At 43.0% G+C, this 27037-nt stretch overlaps 1 protein-coding gene across 3 annotated transcripts in view; it reads left to right on the top strand.

The window, feature by feature from the left end:
- Positions 1-27037, top strand: part of clcn6 (chloride channel 6) — a 50987-nt gene that overhangs the window by 17181 nt on the left and 6769 nt on the right. For 2 of the 3 annotated variants that reach the window (XM_080214887.1, XM_080214888.1), the window contains 14 exons: positions 1076-1202; positions 2320-2387; positions 3163-3221; positions 5248-5380; positions 7016-7129; positions 8267-8433; positions 8982-9096; positions 9940-10066; positions 12287-12440; positions 12878-13037; positions 13363-13469; positions 14344-14530; positions 22299-22456; positions 24271-24427. In XM_080214887.1, coding sequence (XP_080071013.1) covers positions 1076-1202; positions 2320-2387; positions 3163-3221; positions 5248-5380; positions 7016-7129; positions 8267-8433; positions 8982-9096; positions 9940-10066; positions 12287-12440; positions 12878-13037; positions 13363-13469; positions 14344-14530; positions 22299-22456; positions 24271-24427 — 1833 coding nt within the window. The remainder of the gene's footprint in view (positions 1-1075; positions 1203-2319; positions 2388-3162; positions 3222-5247; positions 5381-7015; positions 7130-8266; positions 8434-8981; positions 9097-9939; positions 10067-12286; positions 12441-12877; positions 13038-13362; positions 13470-14343; positions 14531-22298; positions 22457-24270; positions 24428-27037) is intronic. The other variant, XR_013889663.1, reaches the window with a different exon arrangement.

Raw genomic sequence — 27037 nt, 5'->3', positions numbered from 1 at the left:
GACCTCTGCCAAGAGGCCACAGCAACCATTCTTTGGAACTGACATGTTGCAGGCACAAAAGATCCCATTGTAATCAGGATGAAAAGTGACTTAATAGAAGTTTATAAGATGATGAGGCGGCGGATAGATAGAGTGGACGTAGAGAGACTATTTCCTCGGGTGGATGTAGCTGTTACTAGGGGGCATAATTATAAGGTTCATGTTGGGAGTTATAGAAGGGATGTCCGAGGTAGATTCTTCACTCAGAGTGGTTGGGGTGTGGAATGCACTGCCTACTGTGATAGTGGAGTTGGATACTTTAGGAACTTTCAAGCGGTTATTGGATAGGCAGATGGAGCACACCAGAATGATAGGGAGTGGGATAGCTTGATCTTGGGTTTGGTCATAGCTCTGCACAACATTGAGGGCCAAAGGGCATGTACTGTGCTGTACTGTTCTATCTAATCAATGAGAGATCAGCCAGTGGGACAAGTCAGGATTTTTGCCAGTAAATTGCAGCCTTAGTTCCCAGTTTTCAAAAACAGTTTTCTGGGCTCTGTAACACTGCTGGTGGGCGGGCCACAGTGATCGTTCTCTATAGCAACCTGCCAGTTTGGAGTTATGGCTGGGTGAAGTGAAGGATGCAGGGACCTTAGTATTTTGGCAGGAAGTTTCCCTGAGCTTGTTCAAATTGTCAAATTTATAAATCATATTTAAAAAGAAGAGTTGGTGTTGTTATAAAATCAAAATCAACTTTGTAAATTTTAAACAATGTCCATTTTTAAACACTAAGTGTGGTCTGTTGCAATTCAAATGTTGTGAAGTTGAGGACTAGCTGTATTCAGGCAGCTGTGGTACTTGGTGCCTTGTACCCACTGGTGCATCTCTGGATAGTAGGACAGTGCGCTTGCTATCAACTGATGACAATTGAACACCACCATCTTCCTGCCCAAAAACTCAAAAGGAATTTTGTTATCTTTGCAGGGACGAGGTTGGTTGTTACTATGTTACCGGCCTGTGTTCTGTTCTTGCTGTAATTTAGCCAGAGCTGGGAAAGACGTCATTTTGATTTGAAAAATGTCTTTCTGTCTCGTAGCCCGTTGCAGCTGGATCTGGAATTCCCGAAATCAAATGTTACCTAAATGGGGTAAAAATCCCTGGGATTGTGAGGCTGCGGACCCTGGTCTGTAAAGCAGTGGGCGTGCTATTCTGCGTGGCTGGAGGTAAAGAAGTCTCTGTATGTGATGCAAGCTCAGGATTATGTGGTAAACCTCTTCATCATAACAAGCAACACCTATGATACAGAAAATATGCATCAGAATCCAAGATAAAGACAGCTTGACGTTTTGTGTGGAACCTTTTTACAGCAATAAAAGATCTTTTATTCCCACTGTGTTGGTTGCAGACTTGACATCCTGTTGCTCTGCCTGAGTGACATCCACAGGCTTTATAAAGTGAAGACTGCTGTGCTAATGGCTATCAGCTCTTGCTTATTCTACTTCATTTGATGCTAATGGAGGTCGGACTCTTTTATTAAAAGGTTCTGGCAGTAAAACTCTGTTTGTACCGGAACTGCTTAGTTATTCAGTAAAATGCACTGTACAGGCTCTCTGCCCTGCTCAATTATGTTTTGTTCCAGTTTGGTTATACCCTCCACTGTTGGCGGCCTATCTGGCTTCTGCCTCGTCTCTACAGTGTATTTTTTTAAATGTTACCAATAAGCTACTGGTTTCATTTTAATGGCACTAAAAACAAATGATGGAAAGATCACGGTGAGTCAGCAAGCTGTGATGGTAGGGTTTTATTTTCCCTGCTCTTTATTTTATTATTGGGATGTGAGCATTGACCCATCTCTAATAGCCTTCCACCACCACTTGATCTGTTGCATGACTCAATTACAGTCTCATAATAAAGATCTCCTAACTCCCTCCACTGAGATGTACAATCTGTCTGTTGTGTATAAGCTGAGCCTGAAGCAAATTTCAAGCTGGAGTGCACTTGAACACTGTTTAAAAAGTATTACGTGAGGCTTAGTTTTGTCCTTGTAGGCAGTACTGATGCACAACAAAATACAGATGTGCTTTTATCAGACTTGGGAGTTTGTGCAAATGAGAGTTAAATTGTTGTGGGCCCTTGGAAGGTAGCAGAAACAATGTTTCCTGTCTCTGGGAGGGCACTTGGTCATCCCCTCTTCATGTATCGTTTGAACTGATACACCCCTGCACCACAAGAGATGAATCCTAGCCAGTAGACACAAAATGTAACCGTTCAGAGTGCTGTGCCCCCCATTCGCCTTGTTGCAGACAATGTCTGATGCTTTGTGTACATCTTCTATTCCAGGGCTATTTGTGGGGAAAGAAGGCCCAATGATTCACAGTGGAGCAGTGGTGGGAGCAGGACTGCCCCAGGTGAGTGATCGGAGCCAGCGGCAACGAAACACCTCAGTGTTTAGATGTATTGTGTTTGGGTTACAACATTGTTCAATCATTAGTACCTCCAAATTGTCCAGTTGGTTATTGCTGGAATTCGTTTTGTTCTGTTGTTTGAAATAGCAATCTTTGGAGAGTTGAAAATAGTTTCATGAGGCCATCATTACCTGATGTTACCTCCCTAAAAAAAACAGATCACTAACCAAATCTAGATCAGTTGGCAAAACTAAATTTAATTTCCCAATTCTTCTGCCCCATCCCAAACCAGTGTTCCACCACTACTCCAATCCCTCTCTGTCTGGTCTTACAACAAATTTACTGCGCCTCTGGTTTGAAATTGCCATGCTTCTGATTTGCTTATGTAACTGGCCCAAAGTGATGCCCAGACAGACACAATGGCTTGTATTGGAGGATTATGGTTGGTGGAGGGGTAGTGGAGGTGGTGTTTGGAAGGTGCATTTAAAGGGTGTGCTGTGGGGCCGGACAGGATGGGCTGTTTGGATTGTGGGTTGAAAGGCAAGGTGTTGTATAGGTTGTGGGGTAAGGGTGGGTTGCATAGTAGGTTAAATGGAAGTGAATAGGGTTGGCTTGAATGTAGGGGTGAAATTGGTTCAGATGGGGTTGGGTAAAGTTGGTGGATACAGTGATATGGGTGAGGTAGAGAAGGATGTGGGGTGGGGCAATATGAAGTTCAGGGGTTTCTGTGTATTGCAGTGTTTTACTGATGCTTGCTTTGCTTTCTTCTTCTGAATAGTTTCAAAGCATCACTTTCCGCAAGATCCAGTTCAACTTCCCATATTTCCGCAGTGACAGGTAGGAACCATTTACGGTTTCTCAATCCTGGATTTTTCTGAACAGAACATAGGAACATAGGAAATAGGAGTGGGAGTAGGCAATTCAGCTCCTTGAACTCACCCCACCATCCAACATGATCATGGCTGATCTTATCCTGATCTGAACTCCATTTTCCTGCCTGCCCTTTATCCTGCTTTTCAGCAGAAACATATCTCTTTCTTTCTTGAATCTGTTGATTGACCTGCCTCCATTGCACTCTGGGGCAGTGAGTTTCACAGATTCACAACCTTAGGAGAGAAGTAGTTTGTCCTCATCTCAATTTTGAACCTCGCTCCTCTCACTTTTTATCTATGACCTCTTGTTCTAGATTGTCTCACAAGGGAGAACATCTGCTCAACATCCACCTCATCAGTCTCCTTTAGCATTTTTTATACCACAATCAGATCCCCTCTTGTTCTTCTGAGCTCCAGTGAGTACGAACCCAAGCTATGCAACCTCTCCTTGTACAATAGCCGGTTCATCCCTGGAATCAATCTGGTGAACCTTCTTTGAACTGCATCTGGTGCCACCACGTCTTTCCTCAAGTAAGGAGACCAAAACTGGACACACTACTCACTAATTAGTGTGGTCTCACTAATACCTTATATAATTGTAACAACAGCACTTTACTTTTAAATCTAATCCATTTACAATAAGTGCCAAGATTCTATTTGCTTTTCTTATTAAATGTTGTACCTGAATACTCGCTTCCTGCGATTCATGCACAAGGACACCCAGATCCCTCTGCACTGATGCATTTTGAATCTGCTTCCCATTCAAATAATAATTTGTCCTGTTATTTTCCCAGCCAAAATGGATATGAAATTCAGTTCAGTTCAAATTCTGAGTCACAAAACTGTCTTCTATATATTATCAACTTATTGGGATCTCAATCATTTAATTTACTCCATTCAGATGGTTATTAACCATCTGACAGCCAAGAGTGTTTGAAATTACTGAACAAATTGCAATTTCTGTTGTCAATAGTTATCTAAAACTGAATTTTGTTAAACATTTGAAGTGTTTTATCAAAATAAGACATATCCAGGGAGCTATCATAATTTGTTAATTGCAATAAGGCAACGTGAAATCAAAGTTGGATGTTTTAATTTTGGTGCTGAATGCTACAACTTGTTTTACCAGTGACCGTGGTAAAAAAAGTACTGAAAATACTAGTGAATGTTCTGGAATTCCATACAGTAAAAAGAAAATCTGACTTAATCAGTTGCTGATAATTAGTAGCCCCGATGATTGTAGCTAATGTAATTAGCATATCGATTCATGTTTTACAAACTTTTCACAACTATTTGGCAAATGTGTGGTGAATTGGGCCAATATGTTTGGAAACTGAGCACTTTGCAGCATCATTTCACGTATCTTCATAATGTTCTATTCAACGGGGTTTGGTTCTGGTATGGAGTCTGTACGTGCTGAGTATATAATGCAGGGCACATAACCATAGGTGGCATAGGAGCATTGGCAACCTGCTTAAAAATCATATTGAAACTTGTCTTTGTGGAAGTAGTTTGGCTTCATAACAAATTTGCATATGACTCTGCATACTGAACTGTGCATACCTGTTGTAAAGACACGATGAGACCAGAACATCCATTAGATGGGAGGACAGGGCTTGATACCACTTGACACTTGATCAGCTGATTTCACTATAACTGGCAGGAACCTCACCCTTCCCCCTTGGTGCAGCTTCCAGAGAAAAGTGTGTAATACTGCACACTCCATTTCTTTGAGCTTCCATCTTGATTATGATGATTAGATATTAAGATTCAGCTGATTCAGGATGTAACTGCTAACTGGGGTGGGGGGAACCTTTGGACACATTTGCAGGAAGGATGAAGGATAGAATTGTAATGGCCAGGAAACCTGGGAGTGCTAGTTTTCCAGACTCTCTCTCTCTCTCTCTCTCTTCCGCCCGCCCCCCCACCGGACACTGAGACCTCAAGTGGGACTTTATGACACTAACTCAAAGGCTGTGTCTGCTTCACAGGGACAAGCGGGACTTTGTGTCAGCAGGGGCAGCAGCGGGTGTCGCAGCAGCTTTTGGGGCTCCAATCGGAGGGACATTATTCAGTCTGGAGGAGGGATCCTCGTTCTGGAATCAGGCGCTAACATGGAAAGTGGTGAGTGAGGCCCATTAACCACAAATGCAAAGGGAAGAGCTGATGTGTGTGGGTCAATGTGGTAGTTCCTCCTGTGGAGGCTGTTTGTGTGTTCAAAATACTGTTTGGCCGGGGTGAGGCCATGTAGGGGACAGTACAGTTATTTGGATAGGTTGGGGGGGTTGGGATTGTGCATCGACAGTCTACTCTCAATCACCAATTAAGTGATGGAAGGGATCACCAAGAGTGCTATCAAATGGCACTTGATGAGCAATAACTTGGTCGTGCTTAGTTTGGCTTCAGATAGCTCCTGACTTAATATCAGCCTTGGTCCAAACATTGACAAAAGATATGAATTCCAGAGGTGAGATGAGAGTGACTGCCCTTGATATCAAGGCAGCATTTGACTGAGTGTGGCAGCAAGAAGCTCAAGCAATACTGGAATCGATGGGAATCAGGTGGTGATCTCACCACTGGCTTAAGTCATACCTGGCACAAAAGAACTTGGTTGTCGCTGTTGAAGGTCAATGATCTCCGCTCCAGGACAACACTGCAGTAGTTCCTTTGGGTAATGTCCTAGGCTCAACAATCTGTATCAGTGACCTTCCTTCCATCACAGTGGCGGAAGTGAGGATATTTGCTGATTGTGCAATGTTCAGTATCCGTGTGACTCCTCAGACACTGAAGCAATCCATGTCCAAATGCAGCATGACCTGGACAATATTTGGACTTGAGCTGAGAAATGTTGCAGCATACAAATGGCAGAGAATGACTGTTTCCAAAAAAAGGAAATCTAATCTTTGTTACCTGACATTCAATGGTATTACCATTGCCGACTCCCCCACTATCAACATTCTGGGGGTTCCCATTGACCAGAAACTGAACTAGATACGATGCGTTCAAGAGCAGGTCTGAGGTTAGGAATCTTGTGGTCTGTAAACTCACCATCTGACTCCCCAAAACCTGTCCACAATTTACAAGGCACAAGCGTGCCTGTGATTAAATACTCCTTTTGCCTGGATGAATGTATCTCCAACAACACTCCAAAAGCTTGATGCCACCCAGAACAATACAGCCTGCTTGATTGTTACCCCTTCTATAAACATTCAATCCCTCCATCACTGACACAGTGGCAACAGTGTGTACCATTTACAAAATGCACTGAAGGAACTCACCAAGGCTCCAATGAGCACTTTCCAAACTGTCAACTGCTACGATATAGAAGGACAAGGGCAGCAGACTTATGGGAACATCATCTGAAAGTGCCCTTCCAAGCTAATCAGCATCCTGACTTGGAAATATATCGCTGTTTCTTCACTGTCGCTGGGTCAAAATCCCAGAACTCCCTCCCTAACAGCACTGTGGGTGTATCTATATCACAGAGGCTGCAGCCGCTCAAGAAGACAGCTCACCATCACCTACCTGAGGGTAATTCAGGATGGGCAACAAATGCTGGCCTATCCAAGAAAGCCCTCACTCTGTAAATACATTTAAAAAGATACAGTAATTTGACTACGGGAACTGCGGGAGTGGTGTTCGCCTGAGTGAGCGTTGCTATGTGTGTGGAATTATGTAATATTTTGGCTAGGGGAGATGGTGTTTTTTGACAGGGTTTAGTTCTGTCCTTCAATTGTTTTCTGCTGTACTTTCTTTCAGCTGTTCTGCTCAATGTCTGCCACCTTCACGCTGAATCTGTTCCGCTCCGGAATCCACTACGGGAGCTGGGGTTCTTTCCAGCTACCTGGGCTGCTCAGCTTTGGCGAGTTTAAGGTATTCTGTGGGATTTCTGTAACAGCCTTCACTATCCCATTTGTAAAACCCCGAATACTCATAGTTTTGGAAGTTTTTTGACTGAGGATGGGTAATATCACAAGGATTTGATGTCCATGGGCAGAGCTAAATATTGATTTTTAATTAAAAAAAAACAATACAAATCACTTTTCACATTCCCGACGTCCCAAAGTATATTCCAGCTAATTAAATACTTTTGAAATGTAGTCACTGTTGTACTGTAGGAAATATAGCAGCTTGTTTGCACACAGCAATGACCCACAAATAGCAGTGGATAATCATGACAAGGTAATCTACTTTTTAATGATGTTGATTGAGAGATAAATGTTGGCCAGGACGCTCAGTATAATTTTTCTGAAACGGTGCAGTGGGACCTTTTATACCCACCTGTGAAGGATTTAAAGGCCTCCACCAGTATCTCTTTGGAAGGTTAGTACATCCTTAGCACGGCATTGGAGTGACAGCCTAGTTTTCCGTGTTCAAGTTTCTAGAGTGGGACTTGAACCCCCAACCATCTGACTCAGGCAAGAGTGCTGCTAACTCCTCTGCAACTGACAACTGTTTCCCCAGTCTGGCAAAATGAGTAAGGTTATTGTTCTGATGTATTGCTGATTCACTAATTGCAAATTATAGCTCTGTTGCATATTGGAAGAAAACTTTAGTATTGTTTGAAAATGTTGATTTATTAAAGCCAGCTAAGCTCAATGGATAGTGATCCTGCAACTAAGTCAGAAGTCTCAAACCAGAGACTAGAGCATATACTGTAGGCTGTCACTGCAATAAAATATTGGAGTACATGCCAAGATGCTAAATTGAGGCACCTTTTTTTCAGGTGGATGTAAATACACCCCAGGATATCTTTTCAAAGAGTGACAATTTTCTTTGTCAGTCCCCCTCTCTCATCAAGTTTTTAAACAGAGTGGCCAGAAAGTGCACTTGTTTCCCCTATACGCCTCATACAAAGCTCTGATGATCATGTTCTGCACTGGTAGTTGGCCACTTGATAAATCTCTTTTGAGTTGTGATTGTGGTAAAGTGTCAGTTGGTGTCTGGGTGTTTTATTTGATCATGATGTCAGCTAGTGTCCAGCTGGTTGCCGATGGCAATGTGTGTTAGTGTGCAGATGGAGACAAAAAATGTCATTTATGGACAGCAGTGGATCTCGCTTTCTTTGTCATCATGGGTGTGATTGGCGGACTCTTGGGAGCTCTGTTTAACTGTCTGAATAGAAGGCTAATGAAGTACCGTATGCGCAACGTGCACCCCAAAGCCAAGTTTGTCCGGTAAGTGAGTGAGGCTGAGAAAGTTTTTCAAACTCTCAGCATCCATTTCTTAAACTCTGTTCATATTTTCAACTCTTAAGCTTATTGATTTATTTTCCTATATCTACTGATCTGTGTTTTGCTGGGGTTCAGTTCCATAGGTGTTGGTTAGCACTATTCTCCCACCTCCACAAATGCTTCAAATTGTATTGGCAGTGGGTGTTAGCAGTCTGTCAATGTAGAGATTTCAATCAGTGCCTTCCAGCCTGCAACACTGAGCCACAACTGGAAGCTTATCCAATTTTCACCCTCATGCGCTGCCCCATGCTACCCAAAGTTTTCAACAGCACCTATCTGAACCTATACCTACCTGAGATTAACAGCTATGCATTCCCCTTTGGGTATTGGGTGTAAAAATGGTATTTACTGCTCCTGGTGATGCAAATACCTCAATGATTTGGTGTAATCAGCCTGCCGCAGTGAAACACATCGTGTCCATTTATCTTCCATTTAAAGTGGAATATCATGTAAGAGTTTGCTTGTGCCTCTATCTATCTCTTTGGCCTCAGGGTTTTGGAGAGTCTGCTGGTCGTTATGGTAACAACGATGGTAGTATTTATAGCCTCCATGACATTAGGAGAATGTCGTGACATCTCTTCGCAAATGCACAACACAACATTACAGGTGAGTGTGTCACTGACATGTTCATAATCACTGTATAGGTTTTGGAAAGTTGATGGTTTTATTATGCAATTGAATAATTTATCCCCTGATCCAGCTGAAAGTTTTTAAAATTTGACCTTCAGCTTTGTTAAAACATTTACATTGCTTAGCTCTGTGTTGACACTTTCAGATGTGTCAGTGTGACCCGAATTCAGTAACGTTTAAGTGCTTTGCCCTTTAAGTGGAGTTTAGAAGGATGAGGGGGGAATCTTATAGAGATGTATAAGATAATGAAGGAGATGGATAGGTTAGAGGTGGAGAGATTCTTCCCGCTCAGAAAGGACAACAGGACTAGGGGGCACAGCCTCAAGATAATGGGGGGCAGTTTAGAACGGAGTTGAGGAGGAACTTCTTCACTCAGAGTGGTGAATCTCTGGAATTCTCGGCCCGTTGAAGTGGTGGAGGCTACCTCGCTAAATATATTTAAGACATGGGTAGATAGGTTTTTGGTAGGCAGGGGAATTAAGGGTTATGGGGAGAAAGCGGGAAAGTGGAACTGAGCCACTTCAGATCAGCCATGATCTTATTGAATGGCGGGGCAGGCTCGAAGGGCTAGATGGCCTACTCCTGCACCTACTTCTTATGTTCTTAAGTGCTTTGCTGTATTTCTTTGTAGGGATGAGAGATCAGTTTGTTCCAGTCATCCCTAGTAGCGAGAGTCTTTGACTCATTTCATTGTATGAACGAGGGGTTTCTGTGACAGAGCTGGGCTGCTGGTTCATGTTCCTGAGCTCCTATTCCTTTCAGCTCAAAGCTTGTTACAGTGCAATGTGTTTTATTATACTTTGTTTGTTTTTCTCTCAGCTATCTGAACGGAATATAAATTCAGGCATCAAAACCTTCTTCTGTCCCAACCAAACCTACAATGACATGGCCACACTCTTTTTCAACCCCCAAGAGACTGCCATCCTTCAACTCTTCCACCAGGAAGGTGAGTCACAATAGGTTTGGTTCATAGAATAGAACATAGAATGATTCCAGCACAAAAGAAGGCCTTTCAGCCTCTTGTGCCTGTACTACTCTCTGAAGGAGCAGGTCAGCTAGTGTTGCCCTGCAAATTCTCCATTTCAGATAATAATCCTGTTCCCTCTTAAACACCTCAGTTGAACCTGTATCCATCATGTTTTCAGGCAGTGCATTCCTAACCACTTGCTGTGTGAAAAGGTTTCTTCTCATATCGTCACTGCTTCTTTTGCCAGTTACTTTAAATCTGTACCCACGATCATTTGACCACTGAGAACAGTTTCTGCCTATCTACCCAGATCTCTCATGATTTTGAAAACTTCATCAAATCTCCTGTTAGCCGCCTCTTTCAGGAGAACAATTCTGACTTCGCCATTTTATTTAATTAACTAAAGTTCTATACCAGTGGAATCACATACTTCATAATGTGTGTGGTCCAGAGCTGGATGCAGTACTCCAATTGAGGCCAAACCAGTGCTTTGTACGATTTAAAGTAACTTCTTTAATTCAGAGATTACTATTTTTGAGGTCCTGCTTGCTAAGTTACCAAAATGATAAGTGACTGCTTCTTTTGCCTGTGTGATTGGTACTGATGTGGACCATGATTGCTGTCTGTTCATCCTCCCCACTCAGTTCCTTTTTCTTGGTGGTGTAATGGTATTGTCACTGGGCTAGTAATCTAAAGATCCAGGGTAAAGTCCTGGGTTCAAATCCCACCATGGTAAATGGTGGAGTTTGAATTCAATAAAGATTTGGAATTAAGTTCTAATGTTGACCATTAAACCACTGTTGATTGTCGTTTTTAAAAAATCTTTGGGGAAGAAAATCTACCATCATTATCTGGTCTGGCCTGCATGTGATTCCAGATCCATAGCAATGGATTAACTAATCTTAGTTCTCTGAAATGGCCTAACAAGCCATTTACTTCAAGGGAAATTAGGAATGGGCAGCAAATCTTGCCACTGATGCCCACATCCCAGGAGAGAATTCCTAAAGTAATTAATTCCTATTGAATAAGTCTCTTATCCCCTTCATCCAGCCCTCAATGCATTCTATTCTGGTACTGTCACTCACTGGAGTCTATAGATGGTTTGTGGAAATCTAGAACTCTTTCCTGTTCTCCCATTGCCACCCACCCCCAAAGTTCCTGAAGCGGGGTTCAGTTGAAAAATTTAATTTTCAGTTTGATTTTTTTCTTTGTTGCGCAAGGTTATGGAACCAAAGTAGATAGGTGGAGTTAAGGTACAGATCGACCCATGATCCAGTTGAATTACAAAATGTACATGAATGGCTGAGTGGCCTCCCTCAGCGTAGCCATGACTTTGATCATTTGGTGAGTGACAAATAAGGAGAACAGACTCTGGAATTTGAGCAATAGAGGCAACTGAAATGAGCATAATGGCCTAACTTGTCAAGAAATGTATCCTAGCAATGACAAAGATCCTTGGGTTCTAGTCAGCCTGCCCCACAGGGGAATTGAATATAAAAGTAGGGAGGTCTTGCTGCACCTGTATAGGGCATTGGTGAGGCTGCAGCTGGAGTACTGTGTGCAGTTTTGGGCGCCGCACCTGCGCAAGGATATTTTGGCCCTGGAGGGAGTGCAGAGGAGGTTTACTAGGCTGATACCGGAGTTGAGGGGATTGAGCTATGAGGAGAGGCTGAATAAACTAGGCTTGTACTCGTTAGAGTTTAGAAGAATGAGGGGAGATCTCATTGAGACGTATAAGATGATGAATGGGATGGATAGGATAGAGGTGGAGAGACTCTTCCCGCTCAAAAAAGACAGTAGGACTAGGGGGCACAGCCTCAAGATAAAGGGGAGGCGGTTTAGAACGGAGTTGAGGAGGAACTTCTTCACTCAAAGGGTGGTGAATCTCTGGAATTCTCTGCCCGTTGAAGTGGTGGAGGCTGCCTCGCTAAATATTTTTAAGAAGCGGGTTGATGGGTTCTTGATAAGAGAGGGGATTAAGGGTTATGGGGAGAGGGCGGGAAAGTGGAACTGAGCCACAACAGATCAGCCATGATCTTATTGAATGGCGGGGCAGGCTCGAAGGGCTAGATGGCCTACTCCTGCTCCTATTTCTTATGTTCTTATGTTCTTATAACACTCCTGTGATTTTTGGCAAAACTGTTGGATGTTCTGAAGGATTTTATTGCTTGCGCTATTTTCCTGTTCTTGTTTCTGCAGGAACCTTCAGTCCAGTCACTCTGAGCATTTTCTTTGTTCTTTATTTTACTCTGGCCTGTTGGACGTATGGTGTGTCGGTCCCCAGTGGACTCTTTGTGCCCGCGATCCTCTGTGGAGCTGCCTACGGTCGACTTGTGGCAAACGTTCTGAAAACGTGAGTGATGTAAGAATAAGTTAATTGCAGTATATTTCCAAATCTCTTCAACCTGAGGTGATTGCTTTTAGTCTGGGAAATTGTTGTTACAATCTCTGTTGAGACAGTTAATGTTTAAAGAGACATTTGAACAACTAGTGACTTCCTGAAAGAATGAAGCCAAAACATTCCGCTTTTGAAAGCAAATGAATTATAACCTTCTTACCAATCAAAAGATAGATTCCTAAAATATATGAATGATGGTGAAATGTTGACATGCAGTGTGTGGGGACAGGCACCAGAAATCCATATCCAATGGAACAGCCACCAAAATGTCATCTGCATTTCACACCGTTAAGATGGGAGTGGAGAATAGAGACTGATGGGAGGAACAAGATTGGATCCCAAGGGCATTGGGGATGGTAACAAACTTTTAATGTTTTTTATTGTCTCCTCAGATTCATTGGGATGACACACATTTATTCTGGAACCTTTGCTCTGGTTGGAGCAGCTGCATTCCTCGGTGGGGTGGTCCGTATGACCATTAGTCTCACAGTCATTCTCATTGAATCAACCAATGAAATCACATATGGGTTGCCCATCATGGTCACGTTGATGGTATGTGTCTCTGTCTGCTTGCCTGTGTGCGTCCAAATAGGAGTCAATAAAATGCCGATAAATGTGTAGTTATCGTGTTAAAAACTGAGAATAAAGGACAGTCCAGGACAAGGTGTAAATGTGATAACTTGGAGTTAGATTAGAATTGTCTAAGTTTGTGCCCCCCTGACTGCAGCAGTGAGCAGATGTTTGTGTCCGGTGTGGAGTCTCATAGCTTGAGGAGGAGCAGGGTAAAGGGCAATCTCAGTTTGTGTACAATGTTCAGACTTTTGCTTTTGGATGCAGTGTAGCAGAAATGTCCATGCTTCTCCCTCCTTCTCTTTAGGTGGCAAAGTGGACAGGTGATTTCTTCAATAAAGGGATTTATGACCTGCATGTGGGGCTCCGTGGTGTCCCCTTACTCGAATGGGAGACTGAGGCTGAAATGGATAAGTAGGTGTTTATCATTACTAACTTGTATAACCATCCTGTGAGTTACAATTGACTACTATCTATATAAATACTGCAGGTACTATGGTACCATCACTGACAGGAAAGTACAACGACAGGGTAACATGTTTAGATAAACACTGTCCATGATAAATAGAAACTTAGAACAGGAAGTATTACAGGAGAAATGTAATAAAGATTTTAAATATAAATTTGTGTAGATAAAATAAGAGGAAATAGGTGGGAGTGTGGAGTCGAGGTTACAATCAGATCAACCATAATCATCTTAAATGGTGGAGCAGGCTCATGTGGCCAAATGGCCTATCCTGCTCCTAATTTGTATGTTCATCCTGCCTACTTCTGCCAGAAAATTGATCATTGTTATCAGTGAATCATTTGATTGGATTTAATTTCAAATTAGTGTTTCATCATGTATATTTAAGAGATGCACACAGAGCTTCCTCGTTTGACACAAAATCCTTCATTTTTACTGAATCCCATCTGTTTTTCTCCTTATTGCAGTTCATTACTTCAGGATTTAAATGGTTAGATAATTTGAATGTTACAGAGTTCAGTAATGCAGAGGCACAGACCTTGCATCAATTATTGAGACTCTTCTCCAGTGGTAACTGATACCCAAGGGGTTTGATAGTCACTGAATGTCTGCCTGTGTTGTTGTTATCCTGGGTGGGGGGGATGTGTGATTTCCCTCTTTGGGTCAGAAACTGTTCTACAGTTCTACTCCAGGCAAAGCGTAACAATTCAGACTTTGCATTGACTCCAAGCTGGTCAATCAGTGACTCTGAAGAGAAAGTTGTAGAATCAGCTGAAACCATGTCTCAGGCTGGAGTTTGATTCTGTTTATGGTCAATCCTAGACTGACAGCCAGTGATATCATGGAGCCAAATCTCACCTACGTCTATCCTCACACCCGGATCCAATCACTGGTCAGCATTCTGCGCACCACAGCACATCATGCGTACCCTGTCGTCACAGAAAACAGAGGGAATGAGAAGGAATTTATGAAGGGAAACATCCTCATCAGCAACAACATTAAGTTTAAGGTAAATCTATAGCATTGTGTTATCAATGCAGGTGCCAGAGTATGGCAACTGGGGGAATTCCAGAGTAACTTCATTGTAGTTTTAATGTAAGCCTGTTTGTGACAAAAAAAAACCAAGCATGTGCCAATGATACCATCAGAAACTAAGATGCTATGAAGCATAGTCCCTGTTAATTAGTTGGAGTATGTCACTGAGTGTGTCTGTGAGGCAAGGGCTAGGACCCTCCTTGACTGCAGGGTGGCAGTGAGAAGCTGAAGATGACGTAGGCACGGGGAGAGAGCCATGTTAACTGGTTGGAGTTGGCTTGTTCTTGTGAAAAGTTGGCAGACACGATGGGTCAAATCATCACTGTGTTACAGTAGAAAGAAGAAAATGGAGAAGTAACTTGCATTTATAGAGCACCTTTCACAACCTCTGGCATCCTAGAGCACTTTACAGATACTTGAGACTGGAATTACTATTGTAATCTAAGAAAAACACAGCAAACCCCCACAAACAGTGGGGAAGATAAATTAACAAATGATCTGTCTATTGCTGTTGGTATTGGGATAAATATTTATTCCAAATGACTTATTATTAGCCACAAGGTTACAAAGTAACAGTGGCTAGACTGTGCTAACTCAGAAGTGGCTGGTTACTGGTTTGTAGTCGGATACGGACCACATGCTCGCTTATGCTGCCAGGATAAAGCCTATGGCGTCAGTGGCATTCTTCATTAACCAATATTTTAAATTCTCTGCAGTCATGGCAGCAACCACTGGAGTGCGCCAGTGATCCAATCTGACCAAGCTTTTCTAATCTTCCCAGCAATGAAATTCACACTTAAGCAATTACTTGCACTTTGTATCTGACATCGTGGGGTTTTTTTTGTTACACGTGTTATTTTGCTTTCTCTGGCATTTTTGTTGAATATTAATGAGTAGCTGAGTGTTGTGTAATGACTGACATATTGCTCAGTCCCAGCATCTCTTCGAAAGTGCCTCTGTTTGCCTTGAGGTTTAAATAAACCTTTGGGCAGTATATCCAGAAAATGGATAGTAAATCCTGTCTGATTGCTTTTGCAGCTGGACTTGCTTTCTGGATTAATAAACTTTCATTCCATTTATAAGGAGCATTATGCAGTGTGACTATATACTTGTGTATTTAACTGTATATAATTGTATACACATCCACCTATTAATGGGTGCATGTTATCACCTCGGCCAAATAAAAAGATTGCAGCTCTGTGAATGAAGCTAATCTTTCATAAGTAGTTTTTAAATATTTCTTCCAACTGTATTAAACTTAGGAAAATAAGTATTTTTTCAGTTGTTTCAAACATTAGACTTTCTAAGAGACAGTTTGATTTTTGATTGGTGGAGGCTGCCTCGCTAAATATTTCTAAGACGCGGGTTGATGGGTTTTTGATAGGAGAGGGGATTAAGGGTTATGGGGAGAGGGCGGGAAAGTGGAACTGAGCAGCGACAGATCAGCCATGATCTTATTGAATGGCGGGGCAGGCTCGAAGGGCTGGATGGCCTACTCCTGCTCCTATTTCTTATGTTCTTATGTTCTTATGAATTGTCATAAGTGTTGCAGTGACCACTGGTTGTTGAAATCCCAACTCGTAATAAAAATTTAAGACTGAACCTTCAGACCTTTACCTAAACAATCACAAGGCATCATTGCAGTTTGTTTCTCCGTCTCTAGCCTAATACGAACAAAACTTGAACATTTCAAATGAAGCTTGCTACACGAAAAAAAATTTGCATTGCTGTAGAATCTTGCACTACCTCCAAATGTCTCACAGCACTTTATGGCCAATCGAGTGCTTTTATAACACGGTCACAGTTGCAATTTATGGAATATGGCAGCAACCTGCACATGGCAAGATCCCATAACGTGCTGTCATCATGACAAACAATTTATTTTTTAATGATGTTGATTGAGGTGTAAATATTGTTTGGCGAACTTTGGAGAACATTCCTGCTCGACTTTGAATAGTGGCATTAGGATCTTTTATTCAAGCATAAGACAGATTGGGCCTTAGTTCTACATTTTGCCTGAAAGACAACAATGAGATAGCACTCCCTTAGAACTGCACTAAGGAGCAGCCAGGGATATGTACTCATATCCCACTCATTCTGAAGTAGAATTTTAAACAAAGAACAAAATCAGCCCGGGAAACAGGCCCTTCGGCCCAACGAGCCCGCGCCGCCATCTCAACACCACCAGTCCACCTCTCTACCCACGACCCCTGTCTAATGTTTTATGGCCATCCAGATTGAGGGAAACTGATTTAGGGACAATTTATTCCTGCCAATCAGCCTAACAGCACATCTTTGGGGCGTGGGAGGAAACCGGAGCACCCGGAGAAAACCCACGCAAGCACGGGGAGAATGCGCAAACTCCCACAGACACTGGCCCAAATCCATGTGTCTGCACAGCAATCAGCGATAGTCACTGAGCTGTTGTCTTGCCCGGTATCTTGTCCAGTTTAGGCACACGCTAATGACATGAAGCACTAGGCCGATCTCGAACAACCAAGAGCAGCCCCAGTACGACCCATCGTGTGTATGCCCCTCGTTGGACACGAGGTGGACCGACTTAAAACCTGTGAATGAAAAGAGAAAAAACATTATTATCATACTATACCCATTTGCGTTACTAGGGACGCCCCAATGCTAATGACCCTTATTTAAAAGGATCTCCTATATCCATCCATGTCCAACTCAGTCATGTGCCTGTCTAAGTTACTCTTAAAGGACTCTAGCGTGTTTGCCTCCACCACCTTACTTGGCAGAGCATTCCATACCCCCACTACCCTCTGTGTGGAAAAACCTCCCTCTAATATCTGTGTTGTACCTCTCCCTCCTCACCTTAAGTCAATGGCCCCTTGTCCTATGTGTTTCTATTATAGGAAATAGCTTACCTCTGTTTACTCTATCTATACCCTTCATAATTTTATATACCTCTATTAGATCCCCCCTCAGTCAGCGTCTTTCAAGGGAAAAGAGCCCCAATTACTTCAATCTTTCCTCATACCCCAGTCCTTCCATACCAAGCAGCATCCTGGTAAACCTCCTCTGCACTCTCCCCAGAGTCTCCACGTCCTTCCGGTAGTAAGGCGACCAGAACTGGACGCAGTACTCCAAATGCGGCCTAACCAACGTTCTGTACAACTGCAACATTAGACTCCAGCTCTTATATTCTATACCCCTTCCTATAAAGGCTAACATACCATAGGCTTTCTTCACCACACTCTCCACTTGCACTGCCACCTTCAAAGACTTGTGCACTTGCACCCCCAGGTCTCACTGCGATTCTATACTCCTTACAGGCTTACCCTTTATCATATAACTTCCCCCTACATTATTCTGGCCAAAATGCACCACCTCACATTTATCCGGATTAAACTCCATTTGCCACGTATCTGCCCAATCAACCAGCCTATCAATATCCCGCTGTATTGCCAGTCACTGCTCCTCACTGCCCGCCAATCCAGCCATCTTGGTGTCATCAGCAAATTTGCTGATCACACCCTCTACTCCCTCTTCCAAATTATTTATATACACTACAAAAAGAAGTCCCAGTACCGAGCCCTGCGGCACACCGCTAGTGACAGACCTCCAGCTAGAAAAAGACCCCTCCACTACTACTCTCTGACTCCTCTTTGCAAGCCAGTTCTCTACCCATCTAGATACCTGACCACATATCCCATGAGCTTTAATCTTCTGTACCAACCTACCATGAGGGACTTTGTCAAACGCCTTACTGAAATCCATATAGACGACATCAACGGCTCGTCCTTCGTCAACCGTTTTTGTCACCTCCTCAAAGAATTCTACCAGATTAGTAAGGCAAGACTTCCCCTTGACAAAGCCATGCTGCGTATCCTTAATCAGATCGCAACACTCCAAGTGCGCATACATCCTATAACCTGGAGCCCCCTTACTTGGGTGTTTATGCTGCCTACTGAGCCATTGCAGCAGTCAGCTTTTATACTGTATTGCAGCTGGATTTAGAGGTACAACCACTGAAACCAAAACTGAACCAAAATATCTCACTTTTATCCTCATACCTTTCTTATAATAAAATATGCTGGTGTTGAAATGTTTAAAATCTCTGATTCTTTTGACCAATTTGCTCACTCCAATGTTTTACCTCGGTGCCCTTATTTTCAAGGTGGACAAAGGACAAAACACAAGTAAAGGTTCAACATGTTTATTAACAATAACACTACTAACCCTTAAATTACATAAAACAAGAGGATACCCCAAAATCAGATATACTACCAGCAAAGATGGTTTGGTTAAAACTGCAGGCTCGATTCTCTGAGTCCCCCTGGTCTGTCATCACAAAGGTGAGCCTCAATGGCAGCTTCTTCCTTCCTTCCTTCTCGGACAGCGCAGAGTCGCTGAGCAGAGACTGATAGCCAAGTTCTGCACACATGAGGACGGTCTCAACAGGGATCTTGGGTTCATGTTGCACTATCTGTAACCCCTGTGACTTGCCTGGGTTTGCAAAACCTCACTTACTGTACTGTCTGGAGACAATACACATCTCTTTAACCTGTGATCAGTGCTCCTTCCACTCACATTGTCGGCAACTTTATGACTTGAACAGCAGGTTAGGTGTGAAGAACATAAGAACATAAGAAATAGGAGCAGGAGTAGGCCATCTAGCCCTTCGAGCCTCCCCCGCCATTCAGTAAGATCATGGCTGATCTGTCGTGGCTCAGTTCCACTTTCCCGCCCTCTCCCCATAACCCTTAATCCCCTCTCTTATCAAGAACCCATCAACCCGCTTCTTAAAAATATTTAGCGAGGCAGCCTCCACCACTTCAACGGGCAGAGAATTCCAGAGATTCACCACCCTTTGAGTGAAGAAGTTCTTCCTCAACTCCGTTCTAAACCGCCTCCCCTTTATCTTGAGGCTGTGCCCCCTAGTCCTACTGTCTTTTTTGAGCGTTCTAATCAGTATTCTAATCAGTAATCTGTAAACTGTCTGTGCTTTATATGCTCTGTCTGAGGCCAGAACTCTCCATTCACCTGACGAAGAGGGTAACCTCGAAAGCTAGTGAATTTACTATCAAATAAATCAGTTGGACTTAAACCTGGTGTTGTCAGTCTTCCAAATGGTCAAGGGTCACCTCCTTCATCGAGTCTTCCCTGCTGGTGTCTGCAAGTGTGTTCCTTTATCCCCTGCCTGCTTGCCTTGCCAGAAACTTCTCTGGCTTCCAGCCAATGAGGTCCCAGGAGGGGATTCCAATACCCAGTGGGTTCCTTGATGTCTGCCTGACAGGACACCAGGGTCCACCCCCAAGTGTCCATCTTCATGCTGCTGCTCACATGTAACATGTTATCAGATTAAGCCAACTGCAGGAGCTTGTGGTGACAGAAAGCCTGGGCTTCTAACAATAGGCTGGTGCATTTCAATGGGGTGCAATGATCTGCTAAGCATCAGTAGGGTGCAATGACCTTTCATAGGAGGTTGATGAGGCAGGCCCAGACAGGTCTGTGTATTGTACAACTGGCCTGCCTGAGGTTTGACTTTGATTTTTAGTATGCCCAATTCTTTAATTTAGGATATCCAATTTTACCAGCCATAAAACTAGGCCCTGTTTATATTACACTGGGAATGTCACACCTGAGGGAACAGACTTAACAGGGCAAAAATCAATTGAAAACTTGTTTTATAAAGTAGGTTTGGGGGCAACTTTTAAAGTCTGAAGAACTTTGGGGGAGGGGAGCAGAGTTACAGCAATACATTCAAGGACTTTGGAAGAGAAAGAGAGACTGGAAATGGGACAGTAATTTAAAACAATGCCATGGCCAGGGTGGGGTTTTTTTCAGGAGGATTTGTTATGTGCCAATGCAAAAAGCACCATCAGCAAAATAATATCAATTGGCTGTTTCCTTTTATACATTGAAATTGCTTTTTAACTTATTAAATGAGTGTGTGGTGATTAATTTTGGCAAGTCAAATATGATGACAGATTATAATATTTAAGGGTAAGACTCTTGGCAGTGTGAAAGATCAGAAGGATCTTGGGGTCCAGGTTCATAGGACACTCAAAACAGCTTTGCAGTTAGAGGCTGTGGTTAAGAAGGCGTATGGTGTACTGGCATTCATCAATCGAAGAATTGAGTTTAGGAGTCAGGAGATAATGCTGCAGCTGTATAAGACCCTGGTCAGACCCCACTTGGAGTACTGTGCTCCGTTCTGGTCGCCTCATTACAGAAAGGATATGGAAGCCATAGAAAGGATGCAGACGAGATTTACAAAGATGTTGCCTGGATTGGGTGGCATGCCTTATGAGGGTAGGTTGAGAGATCTTGGCCTTTTTCCTTAGAAGAAGAATGAGAGGTGACCTGATAGAGGTGTATAAGATGATGAGAGGTATTGATCGAGTGGATTCTCAGAGGCTTTTTCCCAGGGCTGAAATGGTTGCCACAAGAGGACATAGGTTGAGGGTGCTGGGGAGTAGGTACAGAGGAGATGTCAGGGGTAAGTTTTTCATTCAGAGATGGTGGGTGCGTGGAATCGGCTGTTGGCAGTGGAAGTGGATTTGATGGGGTCTTTTAAGAGACTTTTGGATAAGTACATGGAACTTAGTAAGATGGAGGGTTATAGGTATGCCTAGTAGGTAGGGACATGTTCGGTGCAACTTGTGAGCCGAAGGGCCTGTTTGTGCAATAATTTTTCTATGTTTCTAACTCACTTGCTATCATGGTTCAGCCATCATCACTGTTTGTTGACTTAGGTCAACAATACCTCAGTCTTAAAATTCTCATCCTTGTGTTTAAGTCCTTTCATGGCTTTTCCCCTTCCTATCTCTACCTGCCACTTAATGACATTGCCATTGCTGCATTCCCCTTACCAACATCATAGGAGTTACCATTGACTGTACCAGCTATATGAATACTGTAGCTCCAACAGTACACCAGAGGCTGGGTATGATGAGTAACTCATCTCCTGATTTCCCCAAAGCCTGCCCACCAACCACAAGGCACAAGTACAACAAACTTAAAAAGCTCAACACCATCTAAAACAAAGTCGCCTGAATGATCAGCACCCCATCCACCACCTTAAACATTCACTCCTTCCATCACCAGCACATAGAGAACACCACCACCTGCAGGTTCCCCTCCAGTCATACGCTATCTTGCAGTTGAATTATAGCACTGTTCCTTTATTGTAATTGATGGAAAATCCTGGAACTCCCAAACAGCACTGCAGATGTACCTACATCACATGGACTGCAGTGGCTCAAGAAGGTGGCTCACCACCACTTTCTTAAGGTCAATTAGAGAAGGATAATAAATGTTACTCTTGCTTTCAATGCTCGCATCCAATGAACAAATTTTTTTAAATCCTCCCACGGACCTCTGAAATCACTGCACTCCTCCAACTCTGGCCTCTTGCCCTTTTCTTTATCCACTATTGGCTGTGCCTTTGGATTCTTACAATCCCTATGGTCTGCAATTCCCCCCTTTGTCTCACTTCCTTTTAGAAACGTCTCAATAGTTCCCTCTGCCCATGTTTTCAATCACCTGTCTTGACATCTCCTTATGTGACTTGGTGTCAGATCTTATTTGATAGTGCTCCTGTGAAGTGCTTTGAGATATTTTGCTATGTCAAGGCCACTCATGACAACTGCAGATAGTTGGATATAAATGGAACTTAAAATCAAATTCAAACCTGCAGCATGGTAAGGATTTGAGGCTTCAGGTGACATTCCTGTTCCTCTGTGTTTTGGGGCTCACGCTTTATTGTTTTGGTGCAGAAATCAAGTATCCTGACTCGAGCTGGGGAACAGCACAAGCGGAGCCAGTCAATGAAATCCTATCCATCCAGTGAGCTGAGGAACATGTGCGATGAACTGGTGACCACTGAGGTTGCTGAGAATGGTGAGGACATGTTACAGCAGATGCTCGAGCGCAGGTTGGTGCATACATGGTCAGTCCCTGGGTTTCACCCAGTCAGTGAGTTCCTTTAGTGGACGTAGGCTCAGTGTTTGACCTGCCAATTGTTTTAACATGTTGACCAGCGGCGGACGGTCTGCCAATTGGTGCCCTGTTGATCGGTGCGATGACTTTGGTTACTGTACGTTAATGAGTCAAGACTGAGTGAGCAGCTTGTCCTCAGGGAGCACTTCATAGTTTGCTAGTTTTGCTACTTAACTAATAATCCAACAGCCTGAACTAATGATATGGGGCTGTCACTTCAGATCCCCCCAGAGCATCTTGGGAATTTATTTCAATCAAATCTGGAATAAAAAGCTAATATCAATAATGGGGGCCATGAACATAAGAACATAAGAAATAGGAGCATAAGAAATATCTAGCCCCTCGAACATAATAGGAACATAAGAACATAATAGGAACATAAGAAATATCTAGCCCCTCGAGCCTGCCCCGCCATTCAATAAGATCATGGCTGATCTGAAGTGGATCAGTTCCACTTCCCCACTTTCTCCCCATAACCTTTAATTCCTTTGTCTATCAAAAACCTATCTACCCGTGACTTAAATATATTTAGCGAGGTGGCCTCCACCACTTCAACAGGCAGAGAATTCCAGAGATTCACCACCCTTTGAGTGAAGAAGTTCCTCCTCAACTCTGATCTAAATTGCCCCCCCCCCCCCCCATCTTGAGGCTGTGTCCTCTAGTCCTGCTATCCTTTCTAAGTGAGAAGAATCTAGAAAGGATAGCAGGACGATAAACAAACTTCAGTTTGTTGTTAAAACCCATCTGGTTCACTAATATCCTTCAGAAAAGGAAATTTGTTGATGCATGGTCTGATTGTGATTCCAACCCATGACAAATTGGCCAACTCATAACTGAAATGGCCTAGCAACCCACTAAAGTTGTATTCACGGATAACTGGGGCATAAATGTCGGCCTGCTTCGCAAGACCCACATCCCTTAAATTAATAAAAATAATCAAGGGTGATCCTTGGGGATTGAACTACCCTGTTTTGTGCCTACATGTCAGTAAGGGACTGAAAAACATGGCTGAAACAGACCTGATCCTTTCCCTGTTCTCTCCTTGTTCCAAGGAATGATATGAGTTTAACCCAAACGCTTTGGGGGCACTGCACCTCTTATTGTCAGATCTATTATAGCTGTTGCAAAACCTAATTGCCCTTGAGCTTACTGCGTGCAGGTTTCTTTTCTAAAAGTGTAATGAATGGAATGTCCCCAGAGCTGGTGAAGCAGTCACTGTAACGTTGTATGTTGCAATTCTGGGTGATGGCTGTTATTGGAATACTAGTGCAGGAGTATTGAGGGACAATGAAGGTGAGAAACACAAGTGAGCCTACATCCTGAGTGATGTGAAACTGACTTTGATATCAAGTAGTTACCCAAAGGGTTACCTAGTAGATCTGGAATTTTTATGGCAGAACCCAAGTCAATTTTACTGTGGCTAAACTAATCTTATTATAATACTTGAAAAAATATTATTTAATTTTTATATCTGTAATTGATATAGTAGGAAGTGTTTGCATCCTGGGCTTTATTGAAGGAAGTGTTCACATCCTCAGCTTTATTAGGATTTGTGCAGGATGCGAGATGCACTTAAGTGTTTTGAGTCATGTAACTCCAAGTGGTGCTTTAATTTCACCTGACTGAAAACTTACTTTAAATGTACACTTTGTTCGCATTAATATTCAATCATGCACATGTTTTAGGTGTTTTGCAATTGTCTTGCGCACTTGTGCTGACACAATTGCCAATGGCCTTCTTGTTGTACAGACATGCGCCTTATCCAAATCTATACCCTGACCAATCTCCCAGTGAAGAATGGACAATGGAGGAGCGTTTTCGACCATTAACCTTTCATGGCCTTATTCTGCGATCGCAGCTGGTTACATTGCTTGTGCGAGGGGTTTGTTACTCGGAAACCCATTCGGTAAGTCTGAAAACACCTTTCTCGTTATTTCTCAAAATCCAGCATATTTATTTTATTATCCATTGTGATGAATTCTTGTGCTGATCAAAAAGATAAATATTTTGCTTGTAATGGGGCGGCCCCTGGTGTCAGATGTTGAAATGTACCCAGGGCAGGTACTGTGTGGGTTAGATTGAGGGTGAACTCATTCATTTGGCCTGGCAGATCTGTAAAGAGAGAAAAACGTGAGTCGGAGTTACAGGTGTCTCGTCCTTTTGGCTAAGATCAAGTGTAGTATCGACATGCTGTGCTTGGTTGAAGTCATTAGGTTACATTTCAGCTTCATTTGAAGCACTCTTTAAAAGCAGCATCTCGGCCTTTTGGCTAAGATGCAAATGAGTTTGGGTCTTGGAGGAGGAGCTGTGCCTACTCCAATCAGCTTGGATCATGTAGATCAAGCCCAAGACAGGTGGTGAGAGCCCTGTCTTGTCAGCTTGGATCAGGAATGTCTCAACTTGTTGAGACTCTGAACTGGACTTGATTGGATTGAATGGGAATAAAGACAAAACAAAAAAAAATGAAGTGTTTATTTCAGATTTCCAGCAGTATGTTTATTTTCAAATTCATTTGAATTGTATTGAGATGGCCCTGCTTATTTGAGTCTTGCTGCTGAGCACATTGAGTAGCCACAGAATTCACTATCAGCTCTCCTTTTGAACCACAGATCGTGACTGACTTGAATAATGGGCTCTAATACTTGCTTTAGGGCATTGTATCTGAGATTTTCCCCAAAGAGCTGCTGGGGAACTCCTAACACCACCTATCCCTTCATCCTCAGATGTCCCCAGAAGAAGATTGCATCGCAATTGCCAAAGAAGTGCCAACTTTGCATGGGCAAGTGCCCTGCACTGGGTACCATCTGAAATTTGTGATTTGAATTGCAAGCTTTAGATAGTACTTAGTGTTGGACTACAATAGTTAACTAGAAAAAGTGAAAAGAATTAAAAACACTTACTGGTGGCATGATGACACAGTGGTTAGCAATGCTGCCTCACAGTGTCAGGGTCCCAGGTTCGATTTCTGACTTGGGTCAGGAATTTGTGTGGAGTTTCCACATTGTCTGTGTGGGTTTCCTCTGGGTGCTGTGGTTCCCTCCTACAGTTTGAAAGACCTGCTGTTTAAGTGAACTGGCCATGCTAAATTCTTCCTCAGTCTACCCAAACAGGCACCAGAGTGTGGTGACTCTAAGGGGATTTTCTCAGTAACTTCATTGCAGTGTTGATGTAAGGCTACTTGCGACTAATAAATAAACTTTAACTTTACTGGGCAGCACGGTAGCACAGTGGTTAGCACTGCTGCCTCACAGTGCAAGGGACTTGGATTCAATTCCCAGCATGGGTCACTGTCTGTGTGGAATTTGCACATTCTGCACGGGTTTCCTCCCGCATCCAGAGATGTGTGGGTTAGGTTGATTGATCATACTAAATTGCCCCTTAGCATCAGGGGATGTGTAGGCTAGCAGATTAGCAAGGTAACTGTTTAGGGTTGTGGGGATAGGGCCTAGGGTGGGATTGGTGTTGGTGCAGACTCAATGGGCTGAATGGCCTTTTTCTGCACTGTAGGGTTTCTATGATTTCTATGATTTCTATGATTCTACAGCTTGTGGACAACTATTTATTGTATTGACCCCTTCCATACCACCCTAGGGACGTCACCCATTGTCCCAATCCCAAGCCAGATCTGACTCAACCCATCCCCATCTCAGAATGGCTGAGGTTACGCATCTCAACTCCATTCCCATCCTGACAGATTAATAATCCCCCTCTCCGCCCCTAACTGGCTGACATCCCCAACACTATTGGCCCATGTGATTGACAATTCGCAACCTCCTGACTGCTGACACACTCCTAACTGACGGAATTCCGACTGACTGATACCATTGACGCCCTCGACCGGTCGAAACCCCCACCCCGTGTCTCCCTCAGTTGACTGAAAATTGGGCTAGATTTTGTGGTGACCTATCACTGCACCCCGGATCTAGGGAAAGCCACTGAGAGGAAAGAAAGTTCACTTCATAAAATTGGGGGATGAATTTGTTTAATGGTGTATTTCCATTTGATTGGACACATACTTAACAGGAGAATTTGGATAAGAATAAGGGACGGGCTAGCTGAGAACCGATGTATACCACACTAGACCAAATAGGAGTAAAGGGATGGAACTAGCATCAAAAATTCTTTCAACTAAATAGTCAAGGTATGGACAGGGAGGTCATTGGATCTCATAAAGCATCACTGTTTCTGGCTGATCTCCAGGCTGGATATGACTCTATGTTTCTGCAATTGCACTGTTGCCTAATCATCATCCTTGTGAACAGAGACAGGGCCATAAAAGAATCAGTAAGATTGCAGTAAGATATTTGGATGGTAGAAGCGTTAGAAATGAAATCATATAATTATTGATGGTTAATTGTATTGTGGAGCCATGGTGTAATGTATCATAAACATGGCTGAATCCAAAGTATGCTATTGAATATAATTGGTTGGATCATGTTCGGAAAAGGTAATAATGTAGCCCAATGTATCAGGAATTTCTAAGAGGTAAGTGAAGTTGATCCTGTGGAAGATAAAA

Source organism: Carcharhinus amblyrhynchos, chromosome 30, assembly GCF_965287045.1.
Source record: "Carcharhinus amblyrhynchos chromosome 30, sCarAmb.v2.hapA, whole genome shotgun sequence".
In the NCBI taxonomy this organism is placed as follows: Eukaryota; Metazoa; Chordata; class Chondrichthyes; order Carcharhiniformes; family Carcharhinidae; genus Carcharhinus; species Carcharhinus amblyrhynchos.
This window is presented reverse-complemented; position numbering and strand designations above follow the sequence as displayed.